Genomic DNA, 20286 nt, shown 5'->3' with positions numbered 1-20286 from the left:
TTCATCTTTGTATGGTTATGATTCCTCAAATTTAATACTTTATATTTATTTCCACATTTATATGATTATGATTTCTCTTATTTAATATGAATAATAACTATACAAAGATGAAAATAAATATAACCGTTAGATCCATATAATCGATCTAACGGTGAAAATGATTGGTAGTAATATTTGTAGTAATACTAGTTGATTATTATAATATTCTACCCCTATTTAAAAAGAATTTTTTTAACTTATAAAACAATTTCAATATCATTTTTTTATTTGAACATTTTTAATATTGTATTCACACACAAAAATTCTTTTTTTTTTTTTTTTTATATATTCTAACAAAACAAAACAAAATAAAATCCTTTTTCCTTAAAACCATGTCCCCAAAGTTTCATGAATTGAGTTCGGTCCAGTTTCTTAAAAGTTAAAACCATCGCTGCATATTCTTTCTCCCCTCACCCCACCACGTTGTGATCAATTTGCAAATCATTTTGTCCAAAACCCTTATAAAAAGTTTGAAGCTTTTGAGTTTTTGAAGGTGAGAGGCATGCAAATTCAACACCACCGTAAGATGCTTATACTGTATGCAACTCAGACAGGAAATGCATTGGATGCAGCTGAACGTCTTGCTCGCGAAGCTGAACGAAGAGGCTGCCCCATCAACCTTCTCTCTCTCGATCAATATGATCCTGTCTGTGTTCCTCTTTTAAATGGAACTTTTATGTGTGATTTCATTTTCTTTCTTTTTTTCTGGTGTTTTGCACTGTTGGGTTTTGCAAAAGTGTTCTTTTGAATTGAAAGTTGAAAACGTAATGTTGATTGCTATGTACAGAGTTTGTTACCACGGGAGGAGGCTGTGATTTTTGTGGTTTCTACCACAGGCCAGGGTGATACACCTGATTCCATGAAGGTTACTTTTAAAGGGTCTTTTATATTCTATCTAGTTACTTTTTGTGGCATGATTTGAGGTTTTTTTTTTTTTTAACCGTTTATTTTACTGATTCTTCTTTTGCCTATGCAGGTCTTTTGGAGGTATCTTCTTCAGAGAAACCTAAACCAGCATTGGCTGAAGGGGATTCTCTATGCTGTTTTTGGTTTGGGTGATTCTGGTTATCAGAAGTACAATGTAACTATTATGTTTGTTTTATTCGTTAGATAAAGTATTGCAACTATGCAGCATCGATACTCCAATTTTTTTTTTTCCAATGTATCCGATACGCGTATCGGAAACTTATTGTATCGTATCGACGAATTAACGGTCGTATCGAGAACGTATTGAAAACGTCATGTCGGAGTTGGTGCTTCATAGTATTGCAATGCTCATTAATGCTGCATCGTTTGTTGACTATGTATATCTTGATGCTGAATCATTACGAGCAAAATAGACACTGGGTGATATTGAAAATAACTTAGTAACTGCACAATTTTGATGGAAGCCATTTTTACTGTCTTTGAAGTATCTTTATTTTCTCTACTTTGATGCTTTGTATAAACCCTCACGTGTGAACCATTGTAGTTTGTTGCAAAGAAGCTGGACAAAAGATTAATGGACCTTGGAGGAACAGCTATAATAGAAAGAGGCTTGGGAGATGATCAACACCCTTCAGGGTATGGTTATGGATCATGTTGTCAATTAAGAAAGTTTTGCTTGATTTAGTTGAAACATATATACCTTTATGCTTGTGGAATATGAAAAGCTTTGATTTGATTGGGTTATTGATTTATCAAGAATGTACTAATTTAGTATTCAATTCTTTTCTATTATTATTATTATTGGTTGATATTCATTCAAGTGTGAGAATACTTCTCTTCTTTTCTTTGATAAATGCTTCCTTTAGTAGAAAACATATTATCTAAGCATGGGAGTAAAAATGTAAAATGCTAATATCTATATATGATGTGATCTGTGAAACTAAAAGGGTTTGAAACATCTATACTATTTATAATGCCAAAATATGGGGTTTGGTCTCTGTTGTCTGCCACTAACACCAATAAAACAAAAAATATATATATTCAAATATTCAATGAATACCTTTGTCTCTGATGTGACTGCTATTGTTTGTCTGCATTCTTTAACTTATAAGGTTACAATGGCAAAAACATAGGTTGATTGAGTAAAGTTCTTTGGAAGATATGAATCTACCTTTACGATTTCTGTATTAGAGCTTGTTACTACCTGCTATGGAGAGCTCTGTTATACTCAATGAATTCCTTGTGCTGTGTAGTTGATCTTTGTTTATTAAATTATTTTTTTTTTTAATCAAAATTTTTCTTGTCCTCTTTGTTCATTGTAATGCACAATTATTTTTTAAAAGACTAAAGATGGTATAATTATTTGTAGCTATGAAGGTTCTCTGGATCCTTGGATGTCTTCTCTGTGGAGAATGTTAAACATGATTAAACCAGAATTCTTACCAAATGGACCTGATGTTTTGATTCAAGATACATTATTGATTGATCAACCAAAAGTCAAAATCACATATCACAACATTGAAAATGCTGAGTCACATTCTTCTACTACCTCAGGTATCTCAACCAAAGTCATTAAATTCTTGGTTGACTTGCAATGTTTCCTTAGTAATTAGTTTTTGGCATCATGGAAGTCTTTGCACGTATTTTGCTTTTATTGTTTACAATTTACCACCTATATTGAATAGGATGCATATCAAATGCTTAGATAATAAGACTTTACATATTAAATAACGAACTAGCACAAAATAGGTAGAACCCTTTGCTTTTATTACTTTATTACATATGTGATTCTTTCAGATTTAACGTGTCTTGATATTCAAATTGGGAGTGCTCGTTCAATGCATTCTGGAAAATCATCTTCTGACAGAAGTAGGCCGGGCTGCTTTCTTAAAATGGTATTGTATAAGACACTATATCTTTGTTAGTTGTAAACCATTTTTGAATATGCTCATTCTGCTGATTGCCAGTACTTGGTAGCATGATCAATGACAAGGCGCTGTGCATTGTCCATCTATTTCTATGCATTGCACTGGCCAACCTATATGGTAGATAGATCAATTCATCAGCTCCTTTGGAGTAAAGAATAAGACATTTGATCTGTAGCATTGTAGTGGTTTATATCAATTAAGAGTAACAAAGGGAATGTTATTTCTGTATCAATCTAGAAAAGTGTGTATGAGCAGTTTGAATTGAATATATATATATATATAGGGGCTCTAACTTTATATATTTATCATAAACCAACTCTTCCAAAAGTTTAAGCTGTGGGGTGAATTATATCTAACAATATTCAATATATTTATTCATCTTTTACCAAGTCATCTACTCTCTGTTGCATGCCTCGGTTAACTTGATTCTGATCGAGCAGGTGAAGAATCTTCCTTTGACCAGATCAAACTGTGGAAAAGATGTTCGTCATTTTGAATTTGAATTTGTTTCACTTGTAAGCTATCTTTTGTCTTCTTTAACCTTGCTGTACATAGATGTATAAACTTGAATTCATTTTTTTTGGTATGAGGTTACATATTAAGAACAGATTACTTTGCTTCAGATTCTATTTTTACATCATGTTGTAAAATAGCTACACAGCTATTTATCTTCCTCATTTGAATTAAAAGATGCATTATGGGTTCCTCAGGCTTTTGATTATGATACTGGTGATGTCCTCGAAATTCTACCTGGTCAAGATTTGGCTGCAGTTGATGCTTTCATACGACGTTGTAATTTGGATCCTGATTCATTCATCACCGTGAGTCTTGTAAGATTAGTTAATATTAATGTGGTTCTTCGACCTTGCTCAACATTGAATTCACACTATGCTTCCTCATTGTTTGACACATTTAATCAGCTAAAATGAACTCTTCTCAATGTGATTTAGAAATAAAGGAAACAAGCCATAAGGTTTTTGTACCATTGCTTAATGCTTCCAGTGTTTTAGAAGTCATGTTCTCACTGAATAGTTTTCTTTATGGAAATAGTAGAAACATATAGTTGCTCATGTCTGCTTGTGCTTTGCTTTTGTGCATGCCTTCAACCCCATTGCCATTTTTTATTAAATTAATATTTTTCTTTGATGTGTTTGTGTAAATTTTTCTTCTAAGAGATCCCTTAATTTCAGGTTAGTCCTATAGAAATGGACGATCACATTGCACATGGCTCTAGAGTCCCTTTAAAATTAAGAACTTTTGTGGAATTTACAATGGATGTCGCTTCAGCTTCCCCTCGGCGGTATTTCTTTGAGGCAAGATGCAGTATGTTTTGACTGTCCTTTTATTATGTCGTTTTAAAAGAGAATTACCTAATTGAATTCAATGTTTCCCTCTTTCTTTTATTTTATGTTCTTTCCCTTCTTTTTTATTTGAATTTTTTCATCTTGGTTGTGAGGATTTAATGAGTTAATAAAATGCTCAAGTTGGTTGCATTGTGGAATCTAACAGAGACCCACACAATGGGCTGAGTAATGTTGATAAACATCTAGCTGTTAAATTTCCCAGTGTTATCTAAAATCTCAATTACTCTTGTCTCTTCTTTTTATTGTTTATCATATTTCAGTTGTTCTTTCTAATAATTCAACCTGTTAAAGGTCATTGCAATAAAAGTATGACAAATGTCTTCTTTGAACTACATTTGATTAGTGATAAACAACTGATACCACCCCTGGGAGAATGAGTCTCACTAATGAAATATTCTTCACCTAAGTTTTTATTAGCATTGTATTTGTACATACCTCTTCTAAAACATCTAGGGTGAGAATGAACCTGATATTGAGTTTGAACCTTCATTACTTAGTCTGAGATTGGTTTTGGACTTACAAATTAAGATCATGAAGAATTATAGAAGGACCCAAAGAACAATTTGTTGGAGGAATGGGAAAATGTGAAGGCCATTTTGAAGGGTCATAATAACAAAGATTTATGGGAATTAGAAGGGTGTGTTTATTTTGAGGGAACCTATTTCTAGAAAGAAATATTTTTTATTTATTTATGTGCTTAGGAAGAGTTTTTGAGCAAAAAAATGTGTTGATAACACAATTTATTTTTATTTCCACTGAGAGAGAATATGTATTTAACAAATAATATGTATTTAATCCTAATAAAACATCCTACGATGTATGCATTTAATAAATAGTGTGGCAGAGAACAAAAAAGCAAAAAAAAAAAAAAAATAATAAAAAATTAAGTTCTATCAATTTGTGTTCTTGGGCTACTGATTCATTCTCTGGAATAGAAACATGAACCGATTGTATAAAAAAAACTATTTCTAGCCTATTTTGTTCCATGACTAAAAATAATCAACTTTTTTGGGAAAGTTGTAATTTACACCCGAAGCAAATCATAATAAGGACTACATTCTAAGTCATAATAGCAGCATGGTTGAAACAATCGTAAAGTACATGAGAATCACTCAAGAGTAATTAATCATACTGTATAAAGAGATTATCATTGTACAGAGAGAAAGGCAGAAAGGGAAAACCCCCAATGCACAAGGCTCTCCGACTTACGAGGGTAGGGGTGAGGGTCAATTGTACGCAATTTTACCCTTGCATTTTTGCAAAGAGGCTGTTCCCATACTCTAACCCGTGACCATTCAATTTTAAGGAGCTACCTTATTGTTGCTCCAACTCCAAGGCTTGCCCTCAAAGACATGATAAATTAATTAAAAGATTCTCATGATTGAATCATTTTATAGGAACGTGATAATTTCTTAAATATTGAGACAGAGGAAAGAAGCGCAATAAAAGTGGATGTCATTCTGGATATTTTTGAGCTTCTGCATGAATTGAGTCTTACAAACATGCTTTTTTACATGCCTGTAACTTCGTGTATTAAAAGCTAACGTAGGAATAATTTGATGTTCCAGGTTATGAGTTTTTTTGCAACAGCTGAACATGAGAGGGAAAGACTCAAGTATTTTGCTTCACCTGAAGGAAGAGATGACTTGTACCAATACAACCAGAAGGAAAGGAGAACTGTTCTTGAGGTAAGGTCAATGAGCTGTACATAATACATGATTTTGCTTTGATAGTCACTTCGTTACTTTTATGCCCTGAATTCTTTTCTTTTTTCCCTGATGTGTTAAGCAGCTTTGTTTGGTTTGCAAGAAAGTGGAGAATGCTCAAGGGCTGTGTTTTGAAATTAAGACAAGCTAAAATTGGTGCATGAATAGAAAAGAAATGAAGAAACTATAATGGATGAGTTGGGTGGTTCTTAATGACTCAAATGTTATGCAAAAATAGACATAATGGGAGCATATAGATATTGTCTACCAAGATTAGTGAAATAAGACATTACTTTTTAATAAGGGTTAAAATCTTATGATAAAGGAAATCATTAGACTACAGTTTTAGTCCCAAAATTTTGGCCCTGATTTCAAGTTAATTGGTGTATATGAATTAAATTAATAAAAAAAAATTATTTTATTCAATGTTGGTCATATGACTTCTTTTTCTTTGGCATGAAATATGCTAAAACTGATCAAGACATGTTGGCTATTATATTTTTTTGTCTTCAAAATCAATTTTTTATCTATTTTCTTAAAAGGTATTGGTATTTCTATATTAATACGAGAGTACTAATAGTTTGAGCTAAATACATTATTTCTGTAGATTTTTATTTGGCACAATTGTTTAGGAAAGAAGGAAAAAGAAGTTAAAGGAAAATTTTAACAAAGGGGCTTGATTTGTTACATGAGGAATGTAGAAGTAGGTTCCAAAATTTGTCGCAGTTCTGGGATTTTATTTTATATTTAAATGATCATATTATGTTTTTCTTCTTGAATAATAAAATAAGTTTCATTGGAAGGGGAGTAGAAAGGAAGAGGGTAAGATAGCCTCCTAAATGAATGATAGTTGTTTAATTTAGCTTCCAATTAACAATTGTTAGATATTCCTTGATTGTCTGCTTTTGTTTTCTTGTCTGTTTCATGGAATCAAACTTATGCATAAATTCTCTTTGTTGGAAAAAAAAAAAGGTGTTAGAGGATTTTCCTTCTGTACAAATGCCATTTGAATGGCTAGTCCAATTGGTTCCTCCACTGAAAACAAGAGCATTCTCCATATCTTCTTCTCAATTAGCTCACCCCAATCAAGTGCACTTGACTGTGAATGTGGTTTCCTGGACAACACCTTACAAGAGGAACAGAGAAGGACTATGCTCCTCATGGCTAGCTGCGTTAGATCCCCGAGATGGTATGTACACAAAATAAGCCACTTCTTGCACTTTATTTTAGTGAAAGTAACCACCAGTTCACCTGTTTGTGTGCTTAATTTTTTTGTTTTAAACAGCCATCTATATTCCAGCCTGGTTCAGTAAAGGTTCCCTTCCAACACCATCACTATCACTTCCCCTCATACTCGTTGGACCCGGGACGGGTTGTGCACCCTTTCGTGGATTTGTGGAGGAAAGAGCAGTGCAAAGTAAAACTCATCCCACTGCTCCAATCATTTTCTTCTTTGGCTGCCGGAATGAAGATGTTGACTTTTTGTACAGAGATTTCTGGTTGACTCATTCAGAGATCAATGGGGTGCTTTCAGAAGCAAAGGGTGGAGGTTTCTATGTTGCTTTCTCAAGAGACCAGCCCCAGAAGGTTTATGTTCAACATAAGATGAGGGAACAAAGCCAAAGGATTTGGAACCTACTAGCTGAGGGGGCTGCTGTTTATATAGCAGGTTCTTCAACCAAAATGCCTGCAGATGTTACATCAGCTTTTGAGGACATTGTATCTAAAGAAAATGGGGTTTCAAGGGAAGCTGCAGTTAGGTGGATTAGGACATTAGAAAAGTGTGGTAAATTTCATATTGAGGCATGGTCTTAGGAAAGCCTTGAATTCCTGAATTTTAGTGTGAGGTTTAATAGGTGTCAAGAAGATCCAATAATATTATAATTTCTCGAGGTCTAGTATTGGTGGCTTGGATCAGATTGATGCATATTTTTTGTTGTAAAATTGGACCTTTGGTAATGTATTTATTGCCAATAATAGGTAACTTTCCCTGATTTTTTTTTTATTCATTTTTCCTTGGACTCCTCGCTCAATTAAGTAGTGCCTTTTGCATTCCTCCTATAACCTTGTCCAAACGTTTGATCTCACGGATTACAGTTTCAAAAGATATTTCATTGAATAATTATTTCTTATAATGATTATTATCACCTATGATTTAAGGCAATGAGCTTATCATTTCATTTCATGATTTATATATGGAAAAAAATGCTTGTTATTTTAAAGGATGGTTATTTTAGTTAAAATTAGTATTTTTTATTTAAAATTTAAATTAAAAAAAATCCCATTTCCCCCCCTATAATATTCATTGTATATTTTTTTATTTATTTAAAATGACACAATTCTATGTATTTTAAAAGGATAAATACTAATTCGTTTAAATATTTATATATATTTTTCCCTGACCAACGGAGATGATTCCATATGCACAAGGCCAACGAAAATGGGATTTATAGTTGTACAATGAAAAGGTCATATTTCAATGTAGTACCATGAAAATGCACTTGTATTTGGTACAAGTTATCTTGAAACATTGCTAGACATCTGAAAGTGAATAAGTAGTTTGTCCATATTTGATAGAAGTTATTAAAAAATTTGCCTAGCTATCCTATTTCCCCAATAATTGAACTTTGTATGCAAAATTTGACCAAAAATACTGTGCACAAATCCTTATTCAACGGTGGTATTTGGGTGATACCCAACTAAGTGTAAAAGGTGAACATAGGAGGTGCCAAAATTATCCTTTGAAAAAGGCTGAATAACCCTTTAACTTGATGACTTCAACACTAATTCTCATTGGGATTATTTTGTATAGGCTTATTTTGTAATTTCAGCATGGTTTCCCATCAATATTTTATCTTCAACTAAATATAGATTTTAGGGAATTTCACTCAATTTTTCTAGTAATATTTTTTCTAACCAAACAATTTTTTTTTAACTTTCCTACCTAACTCATTTTTCTTGCAGATCCCTAGTAATCATGTTTTTCTGATAAATTTTTTTTTACTTGTACCAAGTTATTTATTTATTTGAGAACTACAAGAATATTAATAAAAGTTTTAATACAGCCATCAAGTCATTTATATAAAAAAATTCAATTTAAATGTTAGTTTTCATAATTGAGCGATTAAATTGACATTTACTTTATTTGTCAAAACAGATTAATATTGCTTCTATATTTAGAGACAAAATTAATATCGCTTATATATTTAGCAATTAAAATGAATGTTAATTAATAATCACTCTCCTCAATATGTAAAAGAGAAATTAAAATCGAGTGTAAGAGAATAAATTCATTTCATTTAACTCAATTTCCATTCTGCCAAATGGAATGGAAATAAATTCTCCTATCTTCTATAATTTAACTTTTATATTTTATAATAAAAAATCAAATTATTGAATAACTATACAAGACAAATAGAGTTAATAACAATTCTAAATGTGTTTACCAAAAAAAAAAATAACAATTCTAAATGTAGTTATTGCCCTTTTTTATTTTATTTTGGTATAAATATCATTTTCCTTTAATATATTTATAATAAATAATTTTTTTTTTACGTTACAATTTAATTATGTATAAATACATTATTATCATAAAAATTTCAACTTTTTAAAAAACATACTAAAACAAAATTAAATAATAATTTGCACTTATCAGAATTAAACAAAGAAAGAAATTGTTATATAAACAAACACAGGGATACAGCGCCAAAGGGTGCAGAGAGGTGAATTTGGTCGATCTGACTCTACCGTAGCTGTCGACTCAGTAGTTCGTGGAAAATAGTAAAGTAAGGCGGATTTTGTTTTGTTTGGTTCATATCTTCGATTCTTAAAATTTTGAATTGTTAGATTTTATGTTATCCTATCATTGCAACATGATAATGATTAATGAATTGAAAGGTTTTTATTTTATTCCTAGCAGTAGCAGTAGCAGTAGCTTTAGCACTCAACATACCTACTTCTTAATAACAAGTACTACAATTGCAGTTTCTTTGAATTTGGGGTTTAGGGTTTGTTTGTTGGGAGTGCCCTCGTTCTGTTTGTGAAAATGTTAAGGTTGTGAGTGAGGACATGGTATCTTGGGCTGACATGGTTGCTTTGTTTGCGTATTATAAGTTTTGAAAAATGAAATGAAATACAACAATCAGAGAAGTTGGGTTATGATTATGAAGATATACTTCTGATTAATTCTGTTTTATTTGCATTAGCTATTGTTGTCTTGTCGTTTATGAATTGATTTATAAGTTTTCTTCTCATGTTTTGAGTACTACTGTTATTTGTTCATAGGTCAATCACTTGCACTATTTGCTGAATTTCCATGTGTGCATGACATGAAACTAGTTTTTAAGCTACACAGTCTAATAGAGCTGATGGGATTTGGCTTGTATAAAGGTAGCAAGGATATGACTACTAAAAAACCATTCGTCAAAGAATGATATCTGTTTAGATGTCCCATTGCCCTTTTTTTTTTGTGCTTGTATTTTTCTTGGTTTCGTGTCACTTTTACCTTATTAGGACAATGGAATAATTTCTTCATTTTCTGCACTTGCATCATCTTGAGCATGGTAGTTAAAATCCCGATTTAAATCTGCGATTTTACGATTTTACGATTTTTTTCAATCAAAACGATTTCATTAAAATTCCAAACGCTTTTACGATTTTTTCTACGTTAGGATTTTACGATTTACGATTTTTTATCCTCCTTCCGATTTTTGGTAAAATCCCGATTTTAACTACCATGATCTTGAGCCTAATTGTGAAATTGTGCTAACTTTTTTTTGTTGTTTTTTCAAATCTTTCCTCATTCACCAAGATGGCTGGACTTTCGGGATATAGGAGCCTTCCACCCAAGGCAAAGAATTTGGTAGTTGCTGGGGGTTTGACAGCTTTTGTCTTTGGGGCGTACTTCTACACCATGAGAGCTGTTGGTGGTACTGATGAACTACAGGTAGCAATAGATAAGTTTGAAGCTGCCAAGAGCAAGAAAGAGGGTGACGCAGGCATGCCATAGAAGGTCTAAAGCTGATTGCTTGTGGAACAAAAACAGTACTTTGGGTGTATTCACCATTTTGGTTTGGGATGCAGGCTTTCTTCTTAGCATGAGAATATTAAAAAAATGATATTGAATCTTGTAGTTAATAAGTTTCAACCTGCTTTATGTACAATAACTGAATGGTAGGCAAACTATATTTGAGTTCTTTTTTTCTTTTTCTTTTTTTGCCTCATTTAGATACTTTGATGTTAACACAAATCTGGGATCATGATAAGTGTAAGAAAAGCTGCTACTTGAGTTATGGCTGAATGCCATTGCAAAAATAAAATGTAAATCATATACACTGGTTCTATTTTTGCTATATATTAATTATTAAGGTTGAAACTATTTCTATTCTAAAATTGCTTGATTTTAAGGTTGAATTTTGATTATACTAAAGTCCATTAAATTCCATTCATTTTGATTTTCGTTGAGTCGAAATTCTTTCATTATTTTGCTTATACTTAATCAAATTATTTCATTGTATTATATGTCAGACTGTCACTCTAGTCTAAATCTACCAATATTAATGTGTTTGGTTTGCCGTTAGGGAAATCCCAAATTATAATTTAGGCTAAAGTTTCTTTACTGTAACTCTAGTCCAAATCATATTTATAAGGTTCAAAACCAAAAGCCATACTATTATTCGGTTGTGGAGCTTTAGCTAAATGAAGAGATTGCTTCAGCAATTATGGAGTAACCAGAAAAGCAGTTTTTTCTAATTTGCCGGAGGTGGATGATTTGTAGAGACCGTAATCTATTTAGATAGTGTTAGTCTGTTAGAGAATCATAGAAAGGGCTTTTAAGCTCTACCAATAAATTTTGTTGGGTAAATTGCACGATATTAAAATACAGGGATGATGCGAACCATCAAGGGAGTAATTAAAGGCTCATGAGATAAAGTCTAAGTTGATAAAATTCACTGAATATAACCAATAACTATTAAATTTTTAACCGTGAATTAAAGTTTTGGTATCTAAACATCCATCGTGAAATAGATAAATGTATTATATTACGTTAAATAATTATTAGTTTTTGGTACGTGTAGTCTTAGCTCTTAAGTTTGATTTTAAAACTCATTTAAATAATAAAATTATTACTAAGATGAGTTCTCATATACAATTGAAATATAACACTTAGATTTCGAGTTTTAAAGTAGCTAGGTTTGGTCTATTAAAGAAGGATTTGGGTATTTTACTTGAAATCATAGGTTCATGTAAAAAAGTTGGGTTGGACTTTGACTTAAATAAGTCATGTCTATATAAAATATTTTCACCGTGTCTTGATCTGTTAGCCTTGTGTAGGTCCAGAGTATAAGTCTGGTTTGGCCTATATTTAAAAAACAAAAGCTTTGGTCTAGGTCTATTAGCTTGTTTAAGCATATTACACATTCAATAATTAAAAAATAATTAAAATAAGAGAAAAAGAGTATACTTATAACATATTTTCGTTTACAATCTCTTGCAACCACATCTTAACCGTTAATTTTCGTCAATCTGACGGTTATAATTTATTTGAAATTAATAATTAATTAATAAGTGTGACCTAATAAATTATAACCGTTAAATTGATGGAAGTCAATGGTTAAGATGTGGTTGTTAACAAAAATAAGTTGTAAGTATAACATTCTTCTTAAAATAATATTACATTATCTTTCAAAATTATTAAAATAATAATTTGTTTATTTTATTTAAAATAAATAATATGTCATAGGGCCGGTATGTAAAAGAAAGTATATAAGCTGTTTTTAAATAGAAAAAATTGAATCTATCCCATTTTATTATATATAATAGGTCGAGCCCGGGCCATCTGGTCCATTTCCATTCCTAGTTCTAACAATATTAAAAAAAGGGTTTAAGTTTAAAAAAAAAAAAAAAATAAACAAAATCCCAACAAAATAATCGGGCACCCGATTGAATGCGTGTCGGGGCGGGTCCATATAACGGAGCATCCTTATCTCCATTTCCAATTGTTGAGTTGCTCAGTTCACATTAACAAAATTCTACTTTGTCTGAGTGTGGTTGGCAACAAACATGTTAACGATGGCAATTCAGCCAAACATGGTTCCTACTCTGAATCTGAAGCCTTTAACTTTTCCATCTCTTCGACCCATTAAAGCATCACTCTTCACAAACCCAAAGCCCTTCTCCTCCTCACACTTATTGAAAGCAACACCCACAAGTTTTAGGCTTTCAGCTTCTGCTGCTGTTGCTGAAGATGCCCCTTCTTCTGAATCCCCTCCTCCTCCCCCTCCCCTTCCCCAGACTGAGGTTCAATCACCCTTTATCTCTCTTTCCTTGTTTTTTCACTTTTTTTTTTTTTTTTTTTTTTTTTATGTTTTTGTTTGCTCCAATGGTTCACCTATTTGTTCTGATGAATTGGAAAGTATCTATGTTCTTGTAATTCCAATGAGAATATTTAAAAGGGGTGCAGAAATTTCAGGATGTGCCATTTTAAATCTTGAAAATGCTTTCATTTCTCTATTAAATTTTTTTTTTAATATTATTTTCTTATGTATGCTTTATTTTAATTTTTTTAAATTGTTGTTGTGATTTAGAAGCTTGGAGTGGTTGTGAAGCCAACAGAGAAGCCAAGACTTGTGTTGAAGTTCATTTGGATGGAGAAGAACATTGGTATTGCACTTGACCAAATGATACCTGGGCATGGCACCATTCCTCTCAGCCCTTATTACTTCTGGCCTAGGAAAGATGCTTGGGAAGAGCTCAAGGAGTTACTTGAGAGCAAGCCTTGGATATCTCAGAAGCAGATGATCATTCTTCTCAATCAAGCTACTGACATCATCAATTTGTGGCAGCAGAGTGGTGGCAACTTGTCCTAAGCTCAATTGTATGATATTTCAAACTTTTTTTTTGCTTTCGTGGAGGATGTTGTGTGTCAATAGGATGTTTCCCTTTTAATGTTATGGTTCTTCTGTTGTAATGCATTTGCAGTCGAGCTTTTTTTCTTGCTATGTATACCAGACAAATGGGACATTATTTTTAGGTGAATCATTACTTTTTTGTGTATCTTAGTTTTGTCACTGAACTTTCTAAGTGGCAAAAGCTTGGTAGCAGGCCTCTTGGTGATTGTGTCAGTGCTTTATTTTTTCATTTATATCTAAATTACTTATTTTCAGATCAAGCACTTACTTATCTGTAGATTTTATACAAGTTTGTTGCTTGCACTGAACCATGTTACAGCTAGCTCCCATTTGCAAGCAGCCATAATCTAGGTTTGTGATTATTTGGTATCACTGGTTATCCTGATTTTCACCATTGTTGGGGTAAACTTAAAACCTACCATGAACTGTCATCTTAAAAGTTCACACAAATAAGTAGTGGTTTGCCCCTTGAACATTACGTTTTCGTCCTATATCAACTTCTGTTATCAACATTTTGCCTTTCTGGTTTGTAAGTCTGACATTCATAAGGAGAACAAGGTTGAGGACTTAAGGGAAGCTAAATTGTCACATTGGTATTACACTTGAGGGAAACCATATATGGCAACAGAATTGCCTTCAAAATGTTGTCGTTGGGATCTGGATTGGTTTTTACATATTCTCGTACTTAAATTTCTACATTTTTTTTTAGTTTTGCGTTTTGTTCACATTTGAAGAAACAATAAGAAAGGAAAGTTTTTTTTTTTTTTTGTGTGGGGGGCGGGGTCACAGTAACATAAAGTTTTTTGTTCATCTTTGTGCTGATTTGGTCCTCATTGACATCTTCCGGTCAACATGTTCATCATGCGTATGTATCTCCTTTTGAAAATATGTTCGACCTGTGCTTTCCATCACTGGTTTTCTTACTACAGGATTTACAGCAGGATCAGCTTGAGACCTCTGTGGATTCCATCTTATAGCATGGTAAGAAGTGTGGGCTGTTTCTTCACTCAAGTGTTCCTGTGCTGTTGCTACATCAGAACTGTTGTGATCATTATTATCAATTAGGAAGCTCTTGGCTGAGCCTAACTCACCAAGCATGTTGCCTCGTCTATTTGTATGTTCCTCCACGTGTTCCTTGGAAACTAACTCTGTATTCCCTGAGGTTTTTGTATCATCTCTTGGATTTTGACTTAAATGAGATTCTTCACATGTAAATTGTTTTTTGATTTCTCTCCCTTCCAATTCTTTAAGATCAAAACCATGGTTGCTCATTGAAATGCCTTCATCCCCATTTTTAGAACTTGAGCTCACCATGGGATGCACATTCACCTTGCCGAGTGCAACTCTATGATTTGAGTGTTTACTGACTTCAATCCCAAAAGATTCTGATTCCAAAGCTTCTTCAGCAGCAGCAGCAGCTGTATCCTTGTATCTCTTCTTTTCCTCGTTCCTATCAGATAAATCCACATCCTGGATTATTTTATCAGGATCATCTTTGGTATTTTCTTTATGCCTAGGATCATCAACACTACCCCATTTCCTGGTTCCCAGTTCCTCCTGCCTTCGGTCAACGTTCAACTTATTCTGCAATAGTAGAAGAGAATTTGTTTCACTATGAAATGTCACAATTCAATTAGGGCATGTTGCTATTTCTTTGTGGGACATGATTTTCTTACCGCAGTTATCAATATGGGGTCCTGTTCCAAATGCAAAGTAACTCCAACTTCTGTAGCTATGTGCTTTAGTGCTTTCATTCTGATTTCCATGGCCGGGCGTCTTGGGGAAAGCTTTTGTATCATCTAGATAAGCCAAAAAGAAAAGTTATCAGAATAATGGGATGATTATCTTGAATTGAGGTGTAAAGAGATCAAATCAGCACCTTAGAGTTCACTCTATTATTTGTGTGCAACTCGACAGCATGTTCTGCAAATTCTTTCCCAAATTTTGATGTGAAAATCTCTTGTATTTTGCGCAGCTCTGGAAATTCTCCACACCTTGAGGATGCAAAGATAAGGCTGGATGTTGCTTCCTTGAGCTCATCGGGGCACTCCCTATGTAAACATTTAAATAAAAATCTAATTAAACTAGGATATTAAAATATGTTTTATTAAACAATTAATCACCACTTAAGTTTGGTGCCCAAGATTCACTCAACTAACATAGAACTGAGGAGAAGAAAACTAACTTGTTCTTTTCAAGTAATTCAGCTTTTTCTCTCAGGAAATTGCAATAATTCTCTATCATAACAAACAAGTCCAACATGTTTAGCTCAGTTATCCATTGCTCCACCTGTTAGTCAGCAGAGGATAAATTTAATGTTCGCTTGTAAGAGAGAGAGAGGGAGAGACAAAGTGTGTGTGAGAAGTAAATGTTTGTACTTACACGAAGTAGAGCATGGTCATGGTTACCAAGATTCAAGAGTTGAGCAACATCAGACCGGGCATAGGAGGCTCGAACTTTGTGTTGGTTCTTCAAGATAACAATCCTAGAAACAGCAAGTGTGGTGATTGTTTTCAATTTGGAAGTGAAGCTTTTTCCAAGCAGACCCATATTTTCAATTATATCCTGATTCTGTAGATGATGACCTTAAGTTATGAATGGAATTTGTATGTATCCACAAGGGGAAGGCAATGATCGGAGACCCTTATATAAGAAAACCACAAGAGTTTAAATATGATTTATTCAATATGTTAATGTTTGCCTGTCACTTATAAATGAAACCTTCCCCCAGTACCTTAAATATGACTATGAGAATTCATCCTTTGTGTTGAACTGGCCTCACCCAAGGAAGGGTAGCTCTTATCTGCTTTCATAAAGACCAGAAACTAAGACAATTTCCATTGTTAGCTTCAAGAAAGACCTATTACTTTATTGGCATGGGGGCTATGAAAAGGTCACCGCCGGGATGTCAAGTAGGATTCTTGCAACTAGTTTGAATGGTCAAAAACCTTATATTGTTATCCTTTTGTGTTTTGTAAATAATTTATTTTATCTTATTTGGTTGAAGAAGTTATAGGAAAGAATTGGTTCGGTAAGCCACCATTTGTTCACCAAGAGTTGAAAATTTGAGGCGCGTATTAATAGCATTTTCTCATGTGGCTGCCACAGCCATCATCATGGAAAAACCTTAAAAACCTGGAAATTGTTTATGGTTATATTAATGGAATGATTTTGTCATTTTATATTTTAATTTTTTTGTCACATATTTCATCATGGTTATATAATATAATCATGTCAAATAATACATGAGAAAATTCATTCTCATTTCTTTAAGAAAATCATATAAAAAAATAAACTAATTTAATTGCACACTTGAGTTGGTAAAAAATAGGAACAACGACTAAATAACAATAAAAAAAAAATAATATGGGGTCAAATTTTTAAAATAATAATAAAAATAAGAATTTTACTTCTCTCATAAAGTAAAAGAAAATTATCTTGAAACAAAAAAGGTGGAGCTCACCAATTTTTTTTAAAAAAAAAAGAAAAAAAAGAAAGACACGTCTTTTTATGTGATTATGACGTAAGAGATGAATCTCATTCATCACGAGAATATAATTTTTCTAAAAAAAAAACTAAAAAGTTTATCAATGCCTATGTGATTTGCTTCAGAATCACTTATGTCATTGTAATTTTTTTTATCACATATGTCCCTGTGATTTGTAAAAGAGTATATTTTTTTATCATATATACTCTTGTGATTTTTTATTTTTTACAAAACACAAGAGCATATGTAATAAAAAAAAATCATAGGAATATAAATGATTCTGAACCGAAGGCTTGTGAGCTTTTTAAACAAAAAAAAAAAAAAAAAAAAAACCGATTCTAATTCTATCATTCAATAACCTTTTTTATGTTTTCTTTACCCATTTCCATCTAACCAAACACACCCTTGTGTTGTGTCAGCATTCCTTTGTGAAATAACGATAACGATTAGGGTTTCCAATTTTCACAGCAACAATGGCTCCCTTGTTCCGTTTTCGTTCAAGCACACGCTCATTGGCCACATTGGCAAGGGCTTCGCACCACAACAACCACCGTGAGAACCACAAGTTCCTATCACCGACCTCGTTCGTGGGGAGTTGGGAGGCGCCGAGCGACCCTAAGGAAGCGGAGAAGAAGCTGGCGCGTCTGCGTAGGGAGTACGCGAAGCAGATGACGGAGGTTCGAAAGGAGTACATGGCAGAGATGGAGTTGATGAAATTGGAGAAACAGCGCAAAGACGACGCTCGCAGGGAAGCCCTCAGAGTCGCCAACGAAGAGCGCAAGAAACTCAAGGCTCAAGCTGCACAACTCAGAGCACAAGAACGCAACATCGTCGAACAACAATTTCGAGAAACCCTTGTATGTTTATGTTTCTCTCTCTCTCTCTCTCTAACATCCCCAATTGTTGTTTGAAGAAGGATTTGGATTTGGCTTAATTACACTAATTTTTAAAAATGTAATTTTTTTTATTAAATTGTGTAATCCGAACTAATATTTAATATGCGTTTGAAAGAAACTTTTTGATTAAGTTTTTTTTTTTTCGGTTAAATTTCTTACATTCAGTCTAAATTTTCAGCTTGTTGTCATTGTTTGATTTTTTCCTTTTTTTTTTGGTGGTTCAGTTAAAAGAAAGAGCTGAGAAACTAGAGAACTGGAAGATGAAAGTCAAAAAGCATGATGAGAAGAAGGTAGAGAAGAAAGAGTTATTGCGTCGACAAAGTTCCATGTGGGTTGATGAAACTGATCTCGAGAAGAAAATACTGGAATCCATTGTTGCTACAACACAACTTTGAGCCTCTTGCAGTTCCACATTTGTATGGGGTTGGGGTCTGTTTTATCTGGTTAGTGGAATCTAGTCTTTTGTTCAAAGCAACCTCATAAAAATAGTTCTTTCATTCAGAGTATCACATTTATGCTTTAGCCCTGCTGGTCTATACAAGTTGCATGATAATAATGTATGAAAATAAGTCTTATGCTGGTTAGTATTGGGAATTTTGAAAGAAGTACTAACTTAACTAGATTGCATGCTCAAGTGCAAACAATGCTGCTTTCTTTTAATAAGTGACTTTGGTAGAAAGATTTCAAGCGAGTGGTGATTGGATTTGATCCAGATACAACCTTCTGATTAGAAACATATCGAACCAGTTCTTTGTTTAGCTTGTGTAATTTCAGACATTCCTTTATTCACATAGTTTGGTTGGTTAATGATTTTTAAACGTAACATGTATTATCAGTGAACTTGCAAAGCCCGGGTAATCAAAAATGTTTAGTATGCTTATGAATTTAAAATTTAAATCCTCGTAAATTAACTAAAAAGAGAAAGGTACAAGTGCTTAGTTTTGGACCTTGCCCTCCTTGTAATCAAGAAAAATAAAAGAGAAACATTCTGTGACTCTGAAATGCAGATTATTGAGTATGTTGTTGTGTGTCAGTTGACTTTCTCCATATTACTCCTCCCTAATCCCTAAACATGTAGTTTGGTATACCTGAATGCAACAAAAGAAAATAGAAAGAAAAGAAAAGGAAGAAAGCTGAGACTATGCTCTATAAAAAATCAAGTTTGTCTTCCCATGTCTTCATTGCCTAACAAAACAGGTGTGGGAGATTCTGGGGATTTGAGCTGAACCATTCATAGAATAACTTAGACCTTTAAATTTTCAGAGAGCCCAGGCACAATGCGACTCTTCTTTTTGTGAGGTGATTTTAAGCGGGTGATGACCGAGCCTTTAAAATGTACTATTTCTACATTCTAGCTAAAGTCTTTTATGTACTATATACTGTCACTGTTTTTGAAGTTTTTGAAATAATAAATTTTTTATAGTATATAACTTTTTTCTTTCTCTCATGTTTTGTAAAATGTTCAAATTACAGGTAAAAAAGAGAGTATGAACTACTTTACGATCTGCTCTTTATATTAACTATATTCGGTTCATCAAAGCAAGAGAAGTCAGCTTAATAACAATTTTTAGAGCCGAATCAGGAGAAATGGTATCACTATTCCTGACTGCTCTAAGCAACCTGTAAAATCGAATTTCTAAAAATTGATAAAAAAATATATATTTTGAAGAACTGGTTATCAACCGGTCAACCCGGTTCATACGGTTGAAAAGGTCTTTCTCTTCTTTTTTTATAATTTATTTGAATAAAATTTTTAAAACAATTTTGCCATGCTGATTATTTTTTCCTAATATACAACCAAAATTTAACATTTTTCCTTTTAATTTATTCAATTTAGACAAATAACAATTTGTAATGTAATAAGAATTTGACATCTATTTATAATTAAAAGCTTTAGCTCTTTCCCTTTTACTTGTTCCACGAGTAGGGCTGGCATAAGATGAAATTTTTTACCTTTCCTTTTACTTATTCAATATAAGACTAATGTAAGTTAAAAAATCATATTAGTATTAGAGTAATAGCTTTAGTT

The 20286-nt window shown here is 32.9% G+C and overlaps 5 protein-coding genes across 11 annotated transcripts; 4 read left to right on the top strand and 1 right to left on the bottom strand.

Moving 5' to 3' along the window:
• Positions 1-416: 416 nt before the first annotated feature.
• Positions 417-7951, top strand: LOC133293956 (NADPH-dependent diflavin oxidoreductase 1). 5 transcript variants are annotated; one of them, XM_061492605.1, is made up of 13 exons: positions 417-685; positions 827-904; positions 1016-1120; positions 1511-1602; position 1788; positions 2310-2520; positions 2764-2861; positions 3335-3409; positions 3605-3724; positions 4085-4207; positions 5827-5946; positions 6937-7153; positions 7250-7951. In XM_061492605.1, the coding sequence occupies exons 1-13, from the start codon at positions 542-544 to the stop codon at positions 7777-7779; spliced, it is 1914 nt and encodes a 637-aa protein (XP_061348589.1). In that variant the 5' UTR covers positions 417-541; the 3' UTR covers positions 7780-7951. The 5 variants fall into 5 exon arrangements, with proteins under 5 accessions (XP_061348589.1, XP_061348583.1, XP_061348575.1 ...); XM_061492599.1 differs by lacking the exon at position 1788 and having other exon boundaries at positions 2336-2520; positions 3605-3715; XM_061492591.1 differs by lacking the exon at position 1788 and having other exon boundaries at positions 2336-2520.
• Positions 7952-9634: 1683 nt separating this feature from the next.
• LOC133294015 (uncharacterized) lies at positions 9635-11328 on the top strand. The gene is made up of 2 exons (XM_061492662.1): positions 9635-9749; positions 10775-11328. The coding sequence occupies exon 2, from the start codon at positions 10775-10777 to the stop codon at positions 10970-10972; it is 198 nt and encodes a 65-aa protein (XP_061348646.1). The 5' UTR covers positions 9635-9749; the 3' UTR covers positions 10973-11328.
• A 1650-nt stretch (positions 11329-12978) lies between these two features.
• On the top strand, positions 12979-15051 carry LOC133293938 (small ribosomal subunit protein cS23-like). 3 transcript variants are annotated; one of them, XM_061492580.1, is made up of 3 exons: positions 12979-13263; positions 13551-13840; positions 14813-15051. In XM_061492580.1, exons 1-2 carry the CDS (start codon positions 13027-13029, stop codon positions 13830-13832), a joined length of 519 nt encoding a protein of 172 aa, XP_061348564.1. In that variant the 5' UTR covers positions 12979-13026; the 3' UTR covers positions 13833-13840; positions 14813-15051. The 3 variants fall into 3 exon arrangements, with proteins under 3 accessions (XP_061348564.1, XP_061348555.1, XP_061348547.1); XM_061492571.1 differs by having other exon boundaries at positions 14804-15051; XM_061492563.1 differs by lacking the exon at positions 14813-15051 and having other exon boundaries at positions 13551-14019.
• LOC133294033 (uncharacterized) lies at positions 14682-16424 on the bottom strand. The gene is made up of 5 exons (XM_061492683.1): positions 16257-16424; positions 16060-16163; positions 15754-15925; positions 15551-15673; positions 14682-15458 (listed from the first exon to the last, which is right to left on the bottom strand). The coding sequence occupies exons 1-5, from the start codon at positions 16422-16424 to the stop codon at positions 14682-14684; spliced, it is 1344 nt and encodes a 447-aa protein (XP_061348667.1).
• Positions 16425-17759: 1335 nt separating this feature from the next.
• On the top strand, positions 17760-19070 carry LOC133294008 (UPF0329 protein ECU05_1680/ECU11_0050). Its single transcript, XM_061492654.1, has 2 exons — positions 17760-18218; positions 18482-19070. Exons 1-2 carry the CDS (start codon positions 17835-17837, stop codon positions 18650-18652), a joined length of 555 nt encoding a protein of 184 aa, XP_061348638.1. The 5' UTR covers positions 17760-17834; the 3' UTR covers positions 18653-19070.
• The last annotated feature ends 1216 nt before the right edge of the window (positions 19071-20286 follow it).

Source organism: Gastrolobium bilobum, unplaced genomic scaffold, assembly GCF_033153095.1.
Source record: "Gastrolobium bilobum isolate Gb01-03AN ecotype WA unplaced genomic scaffold, APGP_CSIRO_Gbil_v1 utg115563, whole genome shotgun sequence".
In the NCBI taxonomy this organism is placed as follows: Eukaryota; Viridiplantae; Streptophyta; class Magnoliopsida; order Fabales; family Fabaceae; genus Gastrolobium; species Gastrolobium bilobum.
The sequence above is the reverse complement of the archived record's forward strand: the minus strand, read 5'-3'. Positions and strand labels throughout refer to the sequence as shown.

Bases quoted from the DNA above. Each gene is read 5' to 3' on its own strand.
- LOC133293956 (XM_061492605.1), top strand. From the start codon at position 542: ATGCAAATTCAACACCACCGTAAGATGCTTATACTGTATGCAACTCAG. The intron at 905-1,015 runs GTTACTTTTAAA...TTGCCTATGCAG, and splicing joins ATACACCTGATTCCATGAAG to GTCTTTTGGAGGTATCTTCT. The intron at 2,521-2,763 runs GTATCTCAACCA...TGATTCTTTCAG, and splicing joins ACATTCTTCTACTACCTCAG to ATTTAACGTGTCTTGATATT.
- LOC133294008 (XM_061492654.1), top strand. From the start codon at position 17,835: ATGGCTCCCTTGTTCCGTTTTCGTTCAAGCACACGCTCATTGGCCACA. The intron at 18,219-18,481 runs GTATGTTTATGT...TTGGTGGTTCAG, and splicing joins AACAATTTCGAGAAACCCTT to TTAAAAGAAAGAGCTGAGAA.
- LOC133294033 (XM_061492683.1), bottom strand. From the start codon at position 16,424: ATGGGTCTGCTTGGAAAAAGCTTCACTTCCAAATTGAAAACAATCACC. The intron at 15,926-16,059 runs GTTAGTTTTCTT...ATGTTTACATAG, and splicing joins GAATTACTTGAAAAGAACAA to GGAGTGCCCCGATGAGCTCA. The intron at 15,459-15,550 runs GTAAGAAAATCA...CTACTATTGCAG, and splicing joins ACCCCATATTGATAACTGCG to AATAAGTTGAACGTTGACCG.
- LOC133294015 (XM_061492662.1), top strand. From the start codon at position 10,775: ATGGCTGGACTTTCGGGATATAGGAGCCTTCCACCCAAGGCAAAGAAT.
- LOC133293938 (XM_061492580.1), top strand. From the start codon at position 13,027: ATGTTAACGATGGCAATTCAGCCAAACATGGTTCCTACTCTGAATCTG. The intron at 13,264-13,550 runs GTTCAATCACCC...GTTGTGATTTAG, and splicing joins CTCCCCTTCCCCAGACTGAG to AAGCTTGGAGTGGTTGTGAA.